General features: G+C 39.7%; 1 protein-coding gene and 1 non-coding gene across 2 annotated transcripts in view; both read right to left on the reverse strand.

The window, feature by feature from the left end:
• The window catches only part of TMEM26 (transmembrane protein 26), a 41,711-nt gene extending 29,498 nt beyond the window's left edge, over window positions 1–12,213 (reverse strand). Inside the window, 3 exon segments of the mRNA XM_036336827.1 lie at window positions 11,297–11,546; window positions 11,549–11,680; window positions 11,683–12,213. Coding sequence (XP_036192720.1) covers window positions 11,297–11,546; window positions 11,549–11,680; window positions 11,683–11,809 — 509 coding nt within the window. The 5' untranslated portion in view covers window positions 11,810–12,213.
• On the reverse strand, window positions 9,161–9,293 carry LOC118670425. Its single transcript, XR_004972321.1, has one exon. It is a non-coding gene; the product is annotated as a small nucleolar RNA SNORA66 (small nucleolar RNA).
• Window positions 12,214–20,862: the final 8,649 nt, after the last annotated feature.

Below are 20,862 nucleotides of genomic sequence, written 5' to 3' on the forward strand. Positions count from 1 at the left end.
CATCATAAATTGATCTTATCAGAAGTGTTACTGAAGGAAACTAATGATTCTGTTCTTGTGTGAATTTAATATTGTCCTGCTACTATGAAAAATTTAATATTTCAAAGTTACATTTTAGCCGTTACTTATTATATTGAAGGTTTGCCATATTGTTGATCGTGCACTGTCAGTGCAATTTATTTTTGGAACCAAAGAGAAATATGCATTCTAAAAATTAAAAACTAGGCCCGGTCCTACCTTGTTCTGTGTAACTCATGAAACCAGATGCCCTTTCTCAGAATCATTTCACTCAGTCTTCTTGTCTTAATGGCATCCAAAGTAAGTAGATGCCAAGCATTTTGTATGAAGACTAATACCATATCAGTGGTCGGCAAACTGCGGCTCGCGAGCCACATGCGGCTCTTTGGCCCCTTGAGTGTGGCTCTTCCACAAAATACCGACTTCTGCACATGGGCCACAAAGTTTCAATCGCACTGTACATGCGCGCCCGCACGTGGTATTTTGTGGAAGAGCCACACTCAAGGGGCCAAAGAGCCACATGTGGCTCGCAAGCCGCAGTTTGCCGACCACTGCCATAGATGAATCTAACTAACTCAAAAGTAACTTAAATTAGGTTTCTGGATACTGGTTTATGAAAATAAGACATACTATTCATACACTAACAAAAACTGATAAATGTATGAGTAAATGAGTAAAATACATCCAAGTGGAAAATATTTACAGAATTGAGAATGCTCTATTTCTAATAAGCTATCTTGCCCTTAGAAACTCAGATTTATTACAATACCAATTACCACTATCTTATGAGAATACAAGAGATACCCAGCATTAATACTTTAATGCCCAATTACTTTGCCTTTGCTCAGACATTTTTTTCTCAGTTAAAACCTTTCTAAATATATTTTTTCTCTCCACAGACATTTTTGTTTGTTTGCTTGTTTCTTATTTCACAGCCCTTAGCCAGCATACCAGTTCTCTCTAAAGTACCCAGCTGGAGCACCATCTTAAAGGATTTTTTCTCTATTTTTTTATGGACCAATTTACTAATAAAATATATTTATAAGTCTTGCTACATGCTAGATACTGCTCTGAGCTCTTAAAGAGCTATATTCATTGTATTTCTTTTCAGTTCATTTCACCCAAAAATAAAATATTATTTATCACACAAAGTTGTCATTTCAGCAAATTATAATGTTTTTCACAAAATGATTATGTCATGACATTTAGCAATTTAGCCCTGCAATGAATTATATTTACTTCAACTCACCATTAGTCTAGAATTAGGATTCCATTTTCATCCTTCTAAATATGACAATTATTGTTGTTTTCTTATTGAAAAGTAACATGTATTCATTTTAGAAGCATATAACAATATAAAAAAGCAAATAGGAGAAAAATTAACCATAATATCACTGACTAGCCTGTTCAGCTTTGTTCTCTGCAAACAATGAGGATCCTAGTCTTCCAATAATATGCATAAACCTGAAAATAGATAAGATTTAAGTGAGGCAAAAATAATGTTCCAAAATTATTTCTGTGCAAATTGTGATTTCAACTTCTCAGTATTTCTTACTCTACAAATAGGAGTGGACTTGTAAGAATACTAGACCTACGTTTCAAAATCTCACATTAAACTGCCTTGAGTGTCCTCAATAAAATTTCTGGAGCACTTTATAATAATAGGCCTACTTTCATGGAAATAAAAAAAGTAGGTCAAGATACCCTTTTGTGGGCCCCTAAACCCTGTTTAACAATTTAAGAATTATCTGTCCTTCGTACATGTACTGTAGAGTGCTTTTCCAAGGGGGCCTTAACACCCACCCGCGCCTCCGGGGCTGCTCAGTTAGGCCGTTCTGTTAATGCAGGGGCAAAAGTGGCCAATACGACAGCCTCAACATATGACCTACTTCTCTCATTCCCTCAAAACTCACCCCATGCTCTTGCAAAACACACAACCCTTACATACTTGCAAAGTCACAAATCTGATTCCACCACCCACTTGTCTTCCTAATGAGAGCCCCCTCACAACCACCTCTCTCCCAGAGCCCTCTGTCTGTATCTGGCGCTAAAGAGGGAGGGAAGCCAGACTTAAATGGCCATAAGCTCATGAAAACTACACCCAAATGGAGAATTAAATATGGAGTACGTATGTTTTAACAGGTGCTGACATCAGATGATAGAGTTGTATTGATGATGTGCTCTCATATCAGTGTTTTTCTCCCCTCCCTTCCGCTATCTCTAAAAATCAATAAAAGCAGATCTTTTTTTAAAAAAAGGAACAGAAGAGACGAGGAGGAATTTTAAATGGGTTGGGAATACTCATTGCAATGAAATCATTTTTTATACTTCCAAAACTTTTTTAAAATACCTACATTTATGTTTTGTTAAGGGAAAACTACTTCTGAAGGTGAATATTAATAATAATTGTCATTGTTGCCCATTTTAAAAATAAAATCATAATCCCAAATTATGATATAAACCAGTAGCAGCAGTACTGTAGACTTCACTTAACCTCAAATGCCCCAAGAGGATATCTAAAACAAGAACAAGCGTTACTAAAATTGAAGTTGCCCACATTCAAACCTCAGCAGTATGCTTCGCTATGAGCAAACTAGTTATAGGAACAAAATATGCATCAGTTTTAGGATGCATGTACTATTTTTCTCATAAAATTTCTGAGGCAAAGCAAATCATGACATCTTCCTAAATGAATTGGTTCCAACTGAAACCCTAAGTACTGCCATCATCATAGTCCCTCAACCGGAAAAGCCCTTCTTTCTTCTCTCCACTCTTGTAAAACCACCAGTTACTTCAAAGCCAGTGAATAAATCACAAGAAATTTTCTCTGTCTAACAAGTTCTACCATACTGAGTGTATCTTTATTCTGCAGTCTTTCTGCACTCCTGAACTTAATTTGTGGAAAAGTGTTTGGTTCTCAGAGTGTTGTTCTCATGTAACTGCATATATTGTCCTGTTCTCATACAACTGCATAGCACCTAGTACAATACATTATTGTCTAACTAGAGGCCCAATTCATGAAATTTGTGCAAGGGCCTCGGCCCTCGCAGCTGTGGCTTCATCCGGAAGGTCATCTGGAAGGTTGTTCGGCTGTCCAGTCTAATTAGCATATTATGCTTTTAGTATTATCTTATATAATAAAAAGCTAATATGCAATAGACCAAATGGCAGAACATCCAAACAACCGGCCTCTATGACGTCAGTTGACCATCAGGGGCGTGTGTGGAACATGGTGGGTGTTGGCTGTGGCGGGATGGTGGAGCAGGTGAGCAAGGGTGCCAGACCAAGGCTCTGCACCTTCAGCAGGTGCGAGTGGGGCCAGCGCCATCAGCACATGGGAGCAGCGGTGGGAGCAGGGCTGCTGGCAGACAGGGGGCTGGGGGCTGAGGCAGGAGGGGCCGGGCAGGGGTGGGGAAGATGGGCCGAGACCCGCCCCTGTGCCTACCGCAGCCTCGCAGCCCACAGTTCCTTACAAGGTGCACAAATTTGTGCACTGGGCCCCTAGAAGATGAATAAGTGAACAGGAATTTTAGTGGTCTTTAGAGGACAAAATGCACTGCTGGCATTATGTATGTAAAACTTTATTTTATTCTATAAAAGACAGTGGTATTTATTTCTGTCCTATAAAAGAAATTGGCTTTCCACTTTCCACCTCAGGACCAAAATAAAGACAACCTAGAATTTTTCCCCTCTTCTGTTTCCTTTTACATTCTGTTTTGGTTTATGAAAAGATGTCTGCTCCTGCAAGAGTGTCTTTGAGCCATGTCCCTATGCAGTCTGAACTTTTCTACATTTTGTTTTAAAAGCAGAATCATCCCAGTGCTCATTAGCAGGTTACCTGGGATTAACCTACCTAACTTTGAAAAAGAAAAATATATTGCAACCCCTTCTCTAGTATAGGTAATCCTTGTCCCTAAAAATATATGTAGTTGTACTATCCACAGGCAAAATCTAATTTGTTTATTGCAAGCAGAGGATAGTAATTAGGCTGATGGAATTCGATCCTGGGGTGGGGAACCCTTCGCTAAGCCTCAGCTTTCTCCTTTGTCAGTGAGAGCAGGAATAGCTCCACCAGGGCTATTGCGGAGCATAAATGAGGTAACGCGCGTGCAACGCCAATGCCTGGTTCAGTAAATATGAGTGCCCACCGGAAGCTAGGAACTATATTTGTGATTTATCATTGCTAGTTGTGATCTTAGATAAACAATCTCGCCTTGCTGTGTAACAGTGTCCTCATCATAAAACAATGATAAAGATGTAAACTAACTCCTAGGGTCATTGTGAGGATTACGTGAGAAAATGAATGTAGAGCAGGCTGGGAGCATTGTCAGTACTCAATAACTGATACCTGTTACCACCTCCACTATCACCATCAACTTCATCACCATTCTCATATCTATTATCAACAGGCTGTCAGAAAATGGCACAGCCATTTTATTAAGAGGTTATTTCAGGTGGATCAAATAGGTGTGTGGGACAGGAGGCTCAATCAGGGAAATAAAAAAGAAACAAAGAAATACTGCAAAGCATGAGGAGGGCTGACAGCAGCGCTGATGGTGAGAGGACATTTTTATTCATGAAGAATTACTAACATTTACTCTAATAAACAAACAACATTAAGGCAGTTGCACCCCCAGCAACCTCTTTGAGGTCAGTCAGACAAACTGGAGATAAAATATAATCCCCCTTCTCCTAAACAACTATGAATAAGTAGGCTTATATTCAGAAAAAAAGAAAATATGTCTCCACCTGGCATTTTATATTAACAATCTTGATGTCTTTTAGTATTATTCGAATATGAGTTTCAAAAAAAGTGCGTTTTTTGATACCAGTATATAAAAAACTATTTTAAAAACTGGTTTTAACAAATGGTTTATGCCCCCCAGGTTTAACTGTCATACCAGTACTTCCAGAGTATGAGGGACATGCACAGGGGGAGAATAACCTTTGATGTAAAGATTAATTTTCCATTGTTAGTAAAGAAGTTAAACTATTCAGATTTGTCCTGATGCTGTATGCATAATAATGCCACCACCAAGAGAAGGGGAAGTGCATGAAATTTAGCAGTGGTTCATGGGAGCTGCCCACACTTTGTTTTTCTCCCAGTCTGGTAAAAGAAGCTAAAGAATATTATAAGCTTAATTTTCAGTTCAAAATGTCTCAGTTGAACATACTAAGCAAGGACATTATTCAAAGGTTTAGTTTCTCAGGGGTCTCATTAAGCAGACTTAATTATTGTTTTGATCCCTCCCAAGTCCATTGTGAAATAGAAAAATATGACTTTTTCTTGAGAGTGAAGCATAGTACTCATTCAAGGTAGCATAAGACTCTTCTTTCTAAACCCATGACTCAGATCACGAAAAACAAAGTCATTTGCTGATAACATTCAACATATGCTTCCCAAAAGGATGCAAAGTTAAGACACCCTTTTGCATTGAGCTCAAGGCTCAGGAGGTAAAATGTGCAACTTTGAATATTGCAACTCTGGAATCACATAGTAGGTGGCGTGGATAAATTCAGTGCACAGTGGAAAGTGTTACTGGAATAACTGAAATACTAAGGAGATATTTCAGGAAGTATGGACAGCAAGTGTGAACAAGGAGAGAAATAGTCTATCTGCTGAGAGACTTTCCAGCACCCAAGCTGGCCATCTGGCAATCACAGGGTCTTCTTCCCAATCCCTTCATTTCATCTTCCCTGATACCCAAAAAGGTCATCAGGAGAAGACTGCTTTTACTTCCCAACTTCCTCTCTGGCTTTTTTATAAACAATTTTGATCAGGAAGATACATGTGTCAAATACTACAGAATTACATCATATTGAGTTCCACACTACACAAAACTTGTTCAAGATCAGAATTCATATATTTTCCGTCAAATCTAGGTTTTTTATTTCTGCTCTTGAACTGTCTAAATACAATTAAGTAATCAAAACAAATTTCATTGAGGGGTGTTCATTGTTGTTGGTTTTTTACAGAATTTGTTTGAATTGAAATCCATTTAGGATAGAATCTCTTCTTATTCCTAATTTATCTTTTTGTTTTTCAGTTGGGAGACACCTAGACATTTATAACACATGATGTTCAAATGAGATGTGCTAAAGATATAAAATTTAGAAGAAAATTTCCCCTTGGAGGTAGGATGCATGAGGAGGAGAAGAGATGAGGAAAAGTAGAAAAGGAAGTCAGTGTTTGTCTGTCTTCTGGAGGTATGTCAGAAATGTCCCAAGGCACAGCTAGCTTGTCCCTCCCTCGAATTTTCATCTCCTTGGCTCTTCCATGTCTAGCTCCCTCTCTGCTTTAAAGGACTCAGCTCAAATGGCTTCCCAGAGAAGCCTATCTGACCACCCAGTGGAACCTTCCCCCTGGTTCTCCTTCCCTCTATAAGCCATGCCCCTAAGGCCTTCATAGTTTTAATAATTCACTTATTTATTTGCTTACTGTTATTAATTCACTCACTTGTTTATTTACGTTGGTATTTCCTGGCTCCCCTGATTAAAATGTGAGTTCTTTCAGGACAGGATTTTACCTGTGTTATTCACTTGTGTATTCTTGGCACTCAAACAATGTTTAACACATATTAGATGTTCCAGATATTTTTGTTGAATAAAGAATGATAAGGCTCTGTACCTGCTCCAGAGAAATCTGCTCAACTGTCCCTACACTCACCAACCTCAGGATATCCCGTATCTACACAGTCTTTGCACTCCTCTCTCTCTCCTATTTTTCCTGCTACAGATCAAATACCGTGAAGTCTCCTTTGTCCGCCTTCCCCTCCCCACCACAGTAGTACCCATCACATCCTTTCTCCTCTAAATTGTTGGAATCTTAATATCCCTCCGCCCCCAATTTCCAACTAAGTGATCCTAAGTAAAATGATTTTTAACAGCTCCGTGCCTCTGTTTTCTCATCTAAAAATGGGTGAAAATAGAGGAACAGAATAATTGTAGCTTCTATCAGTATCAAATGGGATAATCTGTATAAAACCTTGAAAGAACCTCAACATTAATAAATGCTAAATAGTCATAATTATTCTTCTTCCCACACATTTGAGTGCTTAATCAAAATGATTCCTTTTATTTTAAAATTTTGAGTCTTTGTTTTCTGTTCCCTCTGCTTGCGCATGCAGTGTCTAACATAGTATCATGCTTACTAATTAGACGGTTCAACTAATAGTTATCTGATTGCACTTAATAAAGGAAGAGGGAAAGAGAGATAATGACAAAAGGTGCCCAAATAGGTGAAGTATTTTATTAACTCAATTATATTTACCTTGTGTTTTTGAAATTCCAATGAAGAAAGCTCAGTGCTTAAAATTATGTACTTTTGCCAATAAATTCAACTTATATATCTACTTATTCTCAAATGTTGTCTACTCTCAAGTAAACAGGCTTCAAATGTGTCACAATCTTGGTCATCACTATTGGCTAGAAAGCAACTGAAATACTGTCTTCTGTTTGATTTTTGCCTAAATAGTAATTCACAGGTCCATTGGACTGTTGCCTAGATGATAGAAAAACAAAATAAAGCAAAGTGGTACTAATTTCTGTCTTATAGAAATATAAGTAAATGGGCAGGTGAAATTAATAAACACGAGGTGAAAAGAAACGAATTCCACTAGCATACATTTATTGCACTTAACAAGGGGTGTGTTGTTGGCTTACCCTCTCCTATAGAATTCCAACAAGTTAAATTTCTCCAACTGGCAAGTTATCAGTGTTGATGTAATGCTGCTTGTCCCTGGACAGCTGAGCTCAGCAGCTCTAGCTCCATTTTCCTTTCCAAAGAATAGCTAAAGAAACATTCTTTGGACCAGTGTAATATGTTTGCTACATTTCAAAAAATTTTCTTCACATTTTCCTCTATAGCTCTGTTTATTGTTCCATGATTTCTGTAGATTTGATTTATTTGGGGCTAGGTGCCAAATATAGTAAAAAGAGCAATGTTCAAACTAGCTCAGGGTAATCTAAAGGAAGTTTGTAGCTTTGATGTTCTAGAAAAGAAATTTTCACATCATGTGTTGTACAGAGTTTAGTCCACCATTCAGGCATTACTTGATTGACTGATTGATATTCTGTATGGGAAGGTTTCACCTACTTCTATTTCTACAAAAAAAACACAGACCTTATATACATAACTCTGTAACATTATTTTCCTGACAACATATTATGGACATCCCTCCAGGTCAATAGTTAAATCTAGCTCATTGTTTTTAATATCAGCAAACTACTCTATATTTGGGTATGTTACAATTTTCAACCAGTCTACTGATGGATAATTGGGTTGCTTTTAGGTTAATTTTCCTCTAACAAGATGGAAATTATTATTTTTTACATATATATTCACATATAGGTACTTTTGGTTCTACAGGGTAAATTGCAAAATATAAGACCAATAAATAAAAAGATACATATCTATACTAATATAGATCTCTGTATAGATCTATATTGACATTTTCCTATATAAATGAATAGGTACTGCCATATATTTACTTTGTGTGTTTTTTTATTCCATCAGTCCTGGTTTTCTGATGAAAACTTCTCTTAGCACTCAGAAAACAACAAAACGTATGCCTTGCCTTACCTAGAAAACATCAGCCTAAGAATGAAATATGTCCCAAGTCAAACACATTTTAATGATTACTATATTACATCAGGGGTAATTTTCTATATATTTTATCATTCCATCTTCTGATTTCTTTTCTCAGATGACAGAATAGCCTGAGTGCTTTGCCCACAAAAATTACCATATTTTCAGATTCAATTATAACATCAGTAGAATAAGGCATTACAAATCACATTTCAATTTAGATAATTTACAAAGACTCATTTGTACCTGAAATTTTATAATAAGCCAAATCTATCAATTTTTTTCTTATTTTTAAGTATTAATCTAGATAATGAGCCAGCAAAAATTTTGTGAATTACATCATGAGCCTATTCTAAAATAAAGGTAAGAATTTTCTTTCTTCTTTTTGGCTCTGAACCAATGGTTTATTGACCAGTCCCTCAAATAAAGATGTACAGACAGAAAAGGTGTCCAGTTAACACAGAATGCTTTTTAATAAGAAGAAAAAAAAAAGAGAAACCCTGGGATGTAGAAAAGACCATTCCTTTTTTATTTTTATTTTTAATTTTTTAGTTACACTCTACTAGGATAGAATGAACCACCTCAGTAGCTTCTGAGGCTAATACATTTCTATCACCACAATTACTTTAGCAAACCTGGTTCCTTTCACTTCTGCAACATCATGCAGAGTTAGTGATCAAGTTTACACCCTTTTTTAGTCATTAATCACCAACATGTTATTTCATTTAATTCATAACAATCTATAAGATAAGTATTTATAGTTGAGAAAACTGAGGCTCGGAGAGGTCAAGTAACTTGCTCAATGCCCCACAGAAAGTAAATAGGAAAGCCCAGATTTTACCCCATTATCTGTCTGAATATGTCCCTGGACCCTTATTTGACATTGACACATTGACCATCACCTATTATTTTTGCCTCAACTTTCTTCTCCTCTCTTGGTTGTAAGTTACATGTTAGTCTGAATCAGCCCTCAGTGATAATAGAGACATGAAGGTCCATTAGCTATAGTGTTTCTATACAGCTGGAGGGAAATTTTGATTTAATGTGAGCTAAGGACTCTGGTTTACTCTTGGAGAGGGAGGAGGTATATTTCAGAGCCGACTGAGCTAATCCCTCTTCTGAGGTTGACATTTCTTCCAGAAGCTCTAATGCTTGGTGGTAGAACATTTTTCAGATCTCAGACTTCTTCTTCCTATTATTGAAGATATTTTCTACCTTAGCATTTTAAAGTGACTCAGTAAAAACTAAATCAATTTCATATGACCTGGAAGGTGCACACTTTTCTCCCCTTTTGTTTCTTTAACACTGATACCATTGAGAAGCTAACACCATTTTTTCTTTGAGATATTCCAAAAGGCACACTGGAAAGTACCTTAACTACCCCCTGCTTATTAGCTGTTCATAGGGTGAGGGGATTGGGGGTGGGCGGGGGAGAAGGGGCAACAACATTCCAATTCTTATTGTATTAAATTAAGATCCTACTCAAATACTTTTTTTCATTGGTAATTTTAGAAATTTTTCAACAGTGAAAAATTTAAGCAAGATTTACATCATTTTAAGAGACAACACATTCATCCCCTGCACTATCATGAAATATAGTCTTTTGTAGTTTGATGGGTAAAACTATAGAGAGGGGTTTTGTTTTGTTTTTTGTTTTGTTTTGTTTTGTTTTTAGCCCCTCAATATGGTGGCTAACTATAATTGCATGCTGTGTGTAATTCTTGAATTGGCTAATACTATGTTTTCTTTCTCATAGAATTGGGTAGTTATAAAACTACCCAATTGACATACATGAAAACACAGCCTCACTGTATTTAAAAATTAATACAGGAAGAGAACAATCTTGGAAAAGTTTTGGGATGAAAATCTGGGAATGGAGGGATGAAGGTGGGGGTTCTTTGTAAATGGCAAGGGAATCCTTTTCTCATTTCTTCTATTGTATTCAAGTCTTTGGGGGAGGAAATGAGCATCACGCTGAGCCTATAATTCTTGACACTGAGGTTAAGGCTGAACCACCCCCTGCTGGTCCCTCCACCAGCGTGGCTACCCATCTTGGACCAGATGAGCTGACCATTAGCCAAGCTCCGAAGCAACCAAACCCAGACACCTGAAGCTGGTGCCATGTCTGACCTCCAGGGCTGGAAGGAAACTAAGCGGCTGAAAGCAGACTGTTGTGCGGTCAGGGTCTTGTCGCCCTTCATCGCTGTCCCGTGAACACAAGCTCTTGCCAAAGTCCCTGATGGCCAGCGAAGGGCATTCCCATACTTGCATGTATGCAGAGTAACCCGCGCGCACAGGCACAGACACACACACACACACACACACACACACACCAAATTCAGAAAGCAGGTCACATGACACCCCCTTGCCCCCAAACTCCCCCATTTGAAGTACTTTCTGCAGACGATTCCTTTCTTTTTTCTCATTTTCCAAGTTGCCAAAGCTGGGACTGGGTGACGCCTGGCTGTGATTGGAGTCTTCCTCCCAGTGATGCCCTGGGACCCTGAGGTGCCCAAGGGACTCGCGCGCATCTCGCGCTCCTTCCAAGCTCCCAGCGTGAACAAAGGGGGTCATATTCCCAGTGAAGGGTCAGTGGGCTTCGGAAGGAAGGCTCTCGGGCTGCCCGCGAGTGCCGTGAGGGACAGTGCCCGGAGATTCCGCGCCCTCCCATCCCCTCCGGAGTGAGCTCACCATTTGTAGCCTCTGCCGCGCTTGAACTTGAGGGTGAGCGCAGTCTCCAGAAAGAGCAAGAGGTTGAGCAGCGCCAGATACCAGTACCTCGGCTCCTTCTTCACCACGGCCACTCGCCAGACCCCGATGAGCGAGTGCAGAAAGAACAGCAGCCGGGTGACCAGGGCGTTGAGCAGGACCAGTCCCTCCATGCCGGCGCGCGCTGTGCCCTCGGTCCTCTCCGGTCCGCAGACCCCGCCAGGAGCACCAGCCCCGCCCGTGAGCAGGAACGTGACAGCTCCAAGACCTGCTGCCACTGAGGTCCCTCCTCACCCTCCCGCTCGCTTTCTACGGGAGAGAGCGACTCGCCCCTCCCCCAAACTTCCTGAGAACTCTTCAAAGAGGGGCGCCTCTAAGCCCAGCTTCTCTCGACTGCTGGACTTTCCCGGGAGTCTGGGGCTCGCAGCCCAGGCTCCTGGGCGTTATTCTCCAGCGCTGCCCACCCCGCTCCCATTCCCGGGAGCTAGTCTCCATCCCTGCCCTCTAGCAACCCCGGCCTCCCTGGAGTCCAGAAGAACTTCCTTACTCCGAGGGAGAATGATCGGAAGGAGAGGTGGACAGGGTGCTGCATAGCCAGCAAGGGGGAGGAGGACGCATCTGGGTCATCTCCCCCTTGCTTTCCTCTGCAGAGCTTGAATTCACTCACACTTCTTACAGGAACAGGCTGTCGTGGTGACTCTCCGCTGGAACGTAGGAGAGCCAAAGAATCTGCTGTCCCAGCAGTTTTGGGAACACGGTTTCTGCCCAGAAGGGAGAACTACAACTTCCAGGGACTAGAGGAAATGAGACACCCGGGCTTTCTGAGAGCTCCTTGAACCTCATCCATGGGTGACCGGTCGCTTCTACTCTTTGGACACAGTGCTAGTAAAGAAATAGTCTTTATTGTGTCATCTGCCACCCTTCATCGTCCACCCCCACCACTTTTTTCTGAAAGCATGTTGTAGAGGAAAAGAGGGCAGAGGGGCACTTGAGGAAGGAGATAGAAAACAGAGAGCCAGGAGTTAGAATAGAAGGAGAAATTCGTGGATCAGGGAATGAACTGCACCTTGAGGTCAATGACCAATAAATTAAACTCTGGTCTTTCCAGCATCCGGGGCAAAGAGGAAACTGCAGTCAGGGTTTCCCGAAATACCTTAATGACTTCTGGTTCCCTGTTTGGTCTCCTACCACCTGTACCACTATTTACTTAACGTTTTCCTTTAAACAAACTCAGATTTTTAATGAAGTAATTTTAAAAGGAAACTTTATACCACTTGTAAATGGAAAATCAGTATGGTAGGCTATAGATGAGAGGCAATTACAAAAGTAAATAAAATGAAATCTCCCTGGGCATTAATCATTGCTCTCCAGGGCTCTGTGCTTCAGCATCCCATTTTCTAGGGAGAGAACCACTCATATTACTACCAAGCCAGAATGCTTTTTTGACCACATTAGTAAAATTGAAAGAAAAATGCAAAGGAAATCCTTTCTTGGTTAGGTTTATTCAACTTAAAATCCCACCATACCTTTCTTTCTTAAAGTTAGGTTGAAAACTCTGAAGTAGATGATTAATATCTTCTTAGGTAAAATAAATAAATAACACAGCCGCTTAAAGAAGTTCATTTATTTCTAGTACTGTGAGTAGGGAGGGACTTTTCTTTTTCCTGTGGGTCTGCATTCTCTCATAGCTTACAGGAAACCCAGCAGTGATATCCTGAGGTTGCTTGTTATAGTGCCCTTCAATGTAGGCTGATGACACAGTGGCCTATGACCACCCACTGTTCCCTGAAGTGCTAGAGCACAGTAGACCGCCAGTCCAGCAGAAGGCAGCATGGTATGGACATGGGAGCCATAGCACCTGGCCAACTTGCTGCCTTGAACTCCTGGCTCAGCCACTTATATTTTTGTAACTGTTTCCCCATCTATAAATGGGGTACTAAGCCTATGGACTCATAGGGCCATTGTAGGGATCATATTAGTTAATCCATATAAATCACCTGGTAGGTAATAAGTGTTTAATAAATGTTGGTGATTATTGCCTGGACCAAGAAAGCTAGTCCAAGAAAGCTGCTCTTTGATGACCTGAGACAATAATAGGAGTGGAGCCGAGAAACGAGGCAGGCCTAAGGCCTGTCAAAACCCACCACCTGAGCACCACCAGGAACACATCTATTGCTGAGCAAATTGGGTTATTACTCTTCCAGAGAAGAGCACACTCCAAGGAGAACCATGGGGCATCTCAGAAAAAGGTGTGAGAAAGCTCAGCAAGGACTGATTAGAAAGGATTTCGGTTGGTGTTAGGTGATTTTGGGGAGGGCTTAACAAAGTGGGGCTGATTTCAGGAAGTGGGTTTAATTCTGTGATTTGGGGTCTTAATAAAACTTCTTAGGTAGAGGAATGTTTGTTCATGTTCGTCATTTAGACAATATTCATGTTTGGTCTGTATTTAGATATGATTGCAGAGTGGTCCTGTCCTCTTTTTGTCTTGACCCATCACACTCACAAAGTGACCTTCTGTGTTGCTGTTCTGTGAAATTTTGGGGTTCAACAGGAGGATACCAATGCCTGATTGAAGGTATCAGACCAGTTGCCTGCTCTCAGGGGTAGCTTTTCTCTTTCTCAGCCTGCTAGGAGAGCTCTCTGGGAGAAGGGTCAGTCTGACATCTTCCACACAGCTTTGCTGTTCCATGTTTTGAAGGTTTAGATTCAGTCTAGGTTCTGTTATCTCTGGATCAGAAAAACAAAGCTGTTACTAAAGAGAATGTTAAGGTTATTTATTTTTTCTTTTCTCCTAACCCCATTTTAGAAGACTGAAGTCTCTGAGAAATATCTTGGAACCTCCAATCCAATAAGCCAAGAATTTTATAAAAAGAAAATAAATTAAGCCACTTTTAAAAATATACTCTTTTTTTAAAAAAAATTATTTTAGAACATTTTCTTCAAGTAATCTCAGTCTCATGCACCAAGTTCCTGTGTTATAGGCTGGAATTGCACAGAAGTGGAACCCACTCATCCTGTTGTCTGAGGGGACAGCAATCACAGGCCCCTTTTCCTTTCTGAATGCAAAGTAAACACAGTTTTCAGGATTCTCTTCAATTAGAGTGATTTTGGTTGCACAAAAAGTCCTTCTCAAGCTAGCTCAAGTAAAAGGAGTAGTTATTGAAACGGTACACATAGCCCAACAAGGGAGCTGGAACCCTGCAGAAATCAAGCACAGGTTGGTCTCAAAAGCCACAACCTCTTAGTAAAGTTCACTCTTATCTTAGCCCCATTTTGATCCTATTCAGACATCACTCTTATATATACACATGTACATATCTTTATATATAAAAGCCTAATGTGCTAATTGTCCCTCCAACCGTTCAACCGTTGGACCAGTCACTATGATGCACACTGACCACCAGGGAGCAGATGCTCTGATAAGTAAGTTTGCTTGCTGCTAGGGTCCGGCTGATTGGGACTAGGCGAGACAGGCTGGACACATTCTGGAGCCCTCCCACAGTCCCTCCCCGGCCTTGATCATGCACCAGTGGGGTCCCTCAGCCTGGCCTGTGCCCTCTTGCAATCCAGGACACTTTGGGGGATGTTGGAGAGCCAGTTTCAGCCCAATCCCCACAGGCCAGACCAAGGGACCCCACCAGTGCACAGGCCTCTAGTGTTACATATATATGTGTGTATAGTTATATAATACTAGAGGCCTATGCATGAAGATTCATGCAGGAATGGGACTTCTTTCCCCTGGTTTCTGGCTCCACCTTTGCTCCAACTGGAGCTGCCTTTCCGCCTTCCCACACTGCCTAGAGGCCCAGAGCGGCTGGGGGCGGTGCAGAATGCCTGTGTCATCGCCATGGTGATGACACAAGCATCTCGCCTTGCCCCCAGCCGCTCGGCGCCTGCGTATGCAAATTAACCCACCATCTTTGTTGGGTTAATTTGCATACTCACTCTTGATTGGCTGGTGGGCGTCATGAATGTATGGTCAATTTGCATCTTTCTCTTTTATTAGTGTAGATAATCCATGGGGGAAAAATCATACACTATAGGAGAGTACATTGTATTCCCCAGAGGAATTATTCACAATTAATACCTTCCATTATTAATTTTCCTGGTAGTTACAATTATATCTTTTAAAAAAAATCTATGTTTCTCCCTTTCTTGATTTACCAACTTACAAAAATGTTGAATTCTCAGTTTGAAAGTTGGAGTGCCCAATACTTCTACAATACCTTCTTTCTTTCTCACTTCCCCTCTACTACCTAATTTTTATTAATAACAACATTCTGTTCTCTAGCTGTAATTAAATCTACTGTCTTGTCAATTGGTTAATCCTAAAAATTGAAAGTCAACAAACAATATCTAAGATATGTAATTATTATTCAATGTATTTTTCAGATATAATGTATATTTCCTCTAACCTTTGAAAACAGTGATTCTTTTCTAGAAACCAATATTACTGATAAGAAGTCTGTTGACAATGTTCATACCATTGTCTTTCTTTTTATATAAATATTTTCCAGTGTCTGAAATTTTAAGATTTTTGTTTTCCTGGGAATGTTTATCATTTCAATGTATTTAGATATTGAGCTTTTTTTTTTTTTTACATGCTCTACCAGGTGCAGTAGTCATGTGTCTTTATTTAAGTGAGTCAAACCATCTGTTATTTCTTCAATAATTTCTTCTTTATTATTTCTGTTTGCTTTTTCTGAAATGCTTATATTTTCTATCTTGTTTTTTTTTTTTTTTTTTTTTTTTTTTTTTCAGAGAGGAAGGGAGAGGGAGAGAAAGATAGAAACAACAATGATGAGAGAGAATCATTGATCAGCTGCCTCCTGCATACCCCCTACTGGAGATCAAGCCTGCAACCCAGGCATATGCCCCTGACTGCAATGGATGCTGGGACTCTTCAGTCCCCAGGCCAATGCTCTATCCACTGAGCCAAACCAGCTAGGGCTCTCTCTTGGTCTTTTTGATCTATGTTCTGGTAGAGCTGCTTAATTTTATTTTCCAGATGTCGACTGAACCTTCAGATGATTTCATTTTATCGTTCAACTCTATCAATGATTGTTTTAGTCAACATATTTTGCAACAAACCTTTCTTATTATTGAACTTTGTGTTTTTTTTCCACACCATCTTGTTCATTTTTGATGGACTCAATATCTTTTTAAATTATTTAGAAACTAGAGGCCCAGTGCACAAAATTCCTGCATGGGTAGGGTCCCTAGCAGCTGCTGGCTGCCAGCTGGGGCCTCCCTTCCTTAGCTGCCGGCTGCCGGCAGGGCCTTCCTTTATTCCGTGTCACCCCCTGGTGGTCAGCGCATATCATAGAAAGCGATTGAACTCCCAGTCGAACTCCTGAGGGGACACTTTGCATATTAGGCTTTTATATATATAGATATTACTTATAGTTACTTAATGACATCTTTCCTGAATTATTTTGTTTTCATTTGTTGGTTGCTCAGTTTATTCAATTCCTACCTTCAATTTCAGGATTTTATTATGTGGTGATCTTCAAATGATCTAATGATCTTTTGTTCATTCATATTTGCAAATAAGGAATTGGGCTGGCTGAAATATATAGCTGGTATAAGTGTTCTGAGTTGCCATCTGCCTATTACATGGAAGAACTGGTTATAGTCCCAGTACATGGACAGGATATATTTGTCAGGTCAGCTTCCTTGTGGGGTGCAATGGGTAGAAACCAGCAGTATTGTCAACATAAGGAGGGCTCCTTTGAAAGCTGGTGCTTAGTGCATCTCACTCAGTCCTTCTTGGAGCTGCCTTGATTTCTCTCCTCTACCTCATCCCCCAGCACTGGCTACTTCATGACACAAATCTACCCCAAAATGCTCTGATTCTCTTTACATCTTTGATAGAAGTCTCAACCACCCATCTTTCTTTGAGAACAGTTCTCAGATTTTAGCTTGAAATCACTGATGACTATATGAGAAATCAGAGATGATTTCCAACCATTTCTACTGTTCTGAAAGTAATTATTGAGAAAATACTATGAGTAGAACTGCTCTTTGCACTTGCTGGTATGAATTCAGCTTTGGGGGCTCTCACAGAAAGAACTGTGTTTATTTCTGCTATCTTAGGTTATTTTTTTCTGTCTGGTTTCTCCACTAGCCCTATGCTGTCTGTATTCTACCTTCCTGGAACTCCTCAAAGTTCCTGGTCCACCCCTAATGCTTTCTAGCACTGTTTTTATCACTTCCTTTTTTATTTTAAAAATCATTTCTGTCATCTCAGAGGTGAAGACTTGGTTCCTAGTTCAAAAATTTGAATCGGAAAACTTCACAGATTGTTTTAATGCTCTGAAACAAGTGGATTAAGGGGGAATAGTTCTGTAACTATTTCATATTATATATAACTAGAAGCCCGATGCATGAATTCATGCACTGGTGGGGACTGGCCAGCCCTCCCTTATTATGACCTATTGTGCCAAGCTGGCCAGGGGGAGGGGACATGAGAGGTTGACCAGCTGGCCCTGCCCCTGATCTGAGTGGGTGATTGGAGGCAGGGCCAGTGTGTGTGTGTGCGGGCAGTTGGCTGGCCGGCCCCGCCCCCTGATCAAACTCCTTGTCGAACTCCCAGTCGAGGGAACAATTTGCATATTAGCCTTTTATTATATAGGATAATAGAGGAAAAGTAGAGCTTTATTAAGTTAGCAATAATGGTAATAATTACTCTTCTTAAAAAAATAGTAAAGTCATCAGTAATTATCAATCTTCAGACAGTTCAACAGCTAGCAAGGAAGAGAAGTCTGAAGTGCAGGTGAAGGATCTAGAGTGAGGCTGCCTTCTTTAAGTTGCCCTCTTCAAGCCTTGGCTCTACCTCTTAACCGATGTGACTATTGGCAAATTACTTCTCTCTTTGAGCCTTGGTTTCTCATCTATAAAATAATAATGATAGTACCTTCATGTTTACTGTGAGGATAAATTGACTGATATTTCAAAAGTGCTTAGAAAAAAACTGCCTGAAATATAGCAAGTACTCAGTAAATATTTGTTGAATAAATAAATGAAGTTATGAGTGGGTGTTGAATAAACAACACCCCAAAATAAGCTATGACTATGAAACATCAAATAATTACATAGTTTAAAAAAAGAAAGTTCATTCCAAATGTGAATTTAAATCATGATGTTTAGTTCATGTAGTTTGTTGGTTGTTTCTTGATTACTTGATTGGACATTTTAATCTATTCTGAATTTGTTCAAACAAGCCTAGGATTATAGTTACAGATGAAGATACAATTTATCATTAAATCATGACCATTTTTAACCACAGGAGCCATAAAGTGAATTACACTGGAAACCATTGTGAGATGTTGCTTCTTATAAATGCTTCTTTAGGTATGATTCAGAACAGCTGGTCAGGGTGCCCTGAAGAGATTGATGAGGTGGCAGTCATAATGCCTTAGTTCCAGTCCCTACCTCAGTGTCTACCTTTGTAAAATGGAGCTGGCAATGCCAACCTTGTATATCATGTTCCATAAAAGAGTCACATGAGGTAATGAATATGAAAATGCCTTATAAAACTACATTGAGATCAAGGTTAACATTTGACTGATAAATCATATTGATAGTGCATACCTTTGATATATGTGATGAGAATGGCACTTAATCTCTGTGGTATTCCTCTCCCAAACCCATAACCATACGCTAACCATGAGAAAAATACCAGTCAAACCCAAATTGAGGAATATTTTGGATAATATCCTCCTAGTGCTTCTCAAAACTGTCAGTCACAAACACACAAAAAAAAGCAAAGACTGAGAAACTCACACAACAGAGGAAATTAAGGAGACATGATGACTAAATATAATGTGGTATCTTGGATGGGATCCTGGGACACAAAAAGGGCATCAGTGGGAAAACCAGTGAAATCCAAATAAGGCCTAGAGTTTGGTTGGTAGTAATATACCAATGTTGGTTCTATTGTTGTGACAAATGTAACATGGTGACATAAGATGTTAATAAGTGAGAGACTGAATGAGGAGTATACAGAACTCTCTGCATTATCTTTGAAAATTTTATGTAAATCTAAAACTATTATAAAATCTAAAATTTACTTAAGAATAAAATTGACATAAAAATATAAGATTTTATTTGATTGCTTCATTTATATATTTTTTATTAAATTTATTGGGGTGACATTGGTCAACATGAACATATAGGCTTTAGGTGTGGATTTCTATGTTATAAGATCTGTATTAGTATATTGCACCATGTGCCCACCACCTAAACTCAAATCTTCTCCTGTTACCATGTATTAGGACCCCCTTCTCCCCTCATCCCCTTCCCTTTGGTAACTACCACACTGCTGTTTTTGTTCATGAGTTTCAGTTTTATATCCCACAGATGAGTGAAATCATATGGTTCTTAGCTTTTTCTGACTGACTTATTTCACTTAGCATAATGTTCTCAAGGTCCATCTATAGTTATTTCATTTTATCTGAAAACTAGAGGCCCAATGCATGAAATTCATGCAAAGGTCTTGGTCCTCACAGCCGCAGAAGCTTACCTCAGCCCTCGCAGCCCTGGCTTCATCTGGAAGGTTATCCGGAAGGTCATTCAGCTGTCTGGTCTAATTAGCATATTATGCTTTTATTATTATAGACTAGAGGCCCAGTGCACAAATTTGTGCACAGGTAGGGGCTGGTTGGCCCGGGCTGATGGGGGAAGGGGCCGCAGGCAGTTGGCCAGCTGGCCCTGCCCTGATTGGGATGTTGGGGGCCAATTGGGGGCCAGGCGAGCCCAGAGGGGGGCAATTGGGGCCCAGATCAGGCTGGTTGGCTGCTACAGTGATCATAACCACTGGTCATTCTGGTCATTCTAGTCGTTCCGCCATTCTGGTCTCTGGGCTTTTATATATATAGATAGTTCATAAATTTAAAAACTTACCTTAAAAATATCAGATAAAGGAATATTATGTGATATTTTGGAATACTTTTACCATAGTAGAGTCAATTATCTTTCTGCTATATCCCATGAATGGAATCTATTATTATTGTCATTAATAAAATTGCCTCAATGTTGACAGGTTCACAGAGTTTACCAGTCCAACCTCCTTACTTTGCAAACTGAGGCCCAGAATGGACAGGTGACTTATCCAAAGTCACAACTTAGTTTTTGGTAGTGTTAAGAATGTGAAACAAAAGATATTTTTTATTTCACATAAAGTACTTGACAAAATATGAATATATATGTATATATATGTGTTATCAATATGTACATATACACCTAGTATATATTATATGTTGCATTATATATAAACTTTCCTTTTAATAGAATTGAGATGTAAAAGCATACGACACAGTCTCTCTAGTGCATCTGTTAGTCTGGTGGAATTTTTGTATAGAGTGTTAAGGAAACACATTCAGCTCGGTTAAGGTTGGCAGTTGTTGATTTGGGTGTTGTTGTTTTTTATTGTGTGTGTATGATTTCTAGGCTCCTGTGGCCTGATTTTCCAGGAAGCAGTTACTTCTCCTTCTATACAATCATAGCTTCTCTCTGCCATCTCTCTCTTCTGCCAGAGCTCTTCCTCC

The sequence above is a fragment of the Myotis myotis genome, unplaced genomic scaffold (genome assembly GCF_014108235.1).
Source record: "Myotis myotis isolate mMyoMyo1 unplaced genomic scaffold, mMyoMyo1.p scaffold_m19_p_15, whole genome shotgun sequence".
Taxonomy (NCBI): Eukaryota; Metazoa; Chordata; class Mammalia; order Chiroptera; family Vespertilionidae; genus Myotis; species Myotis myotis.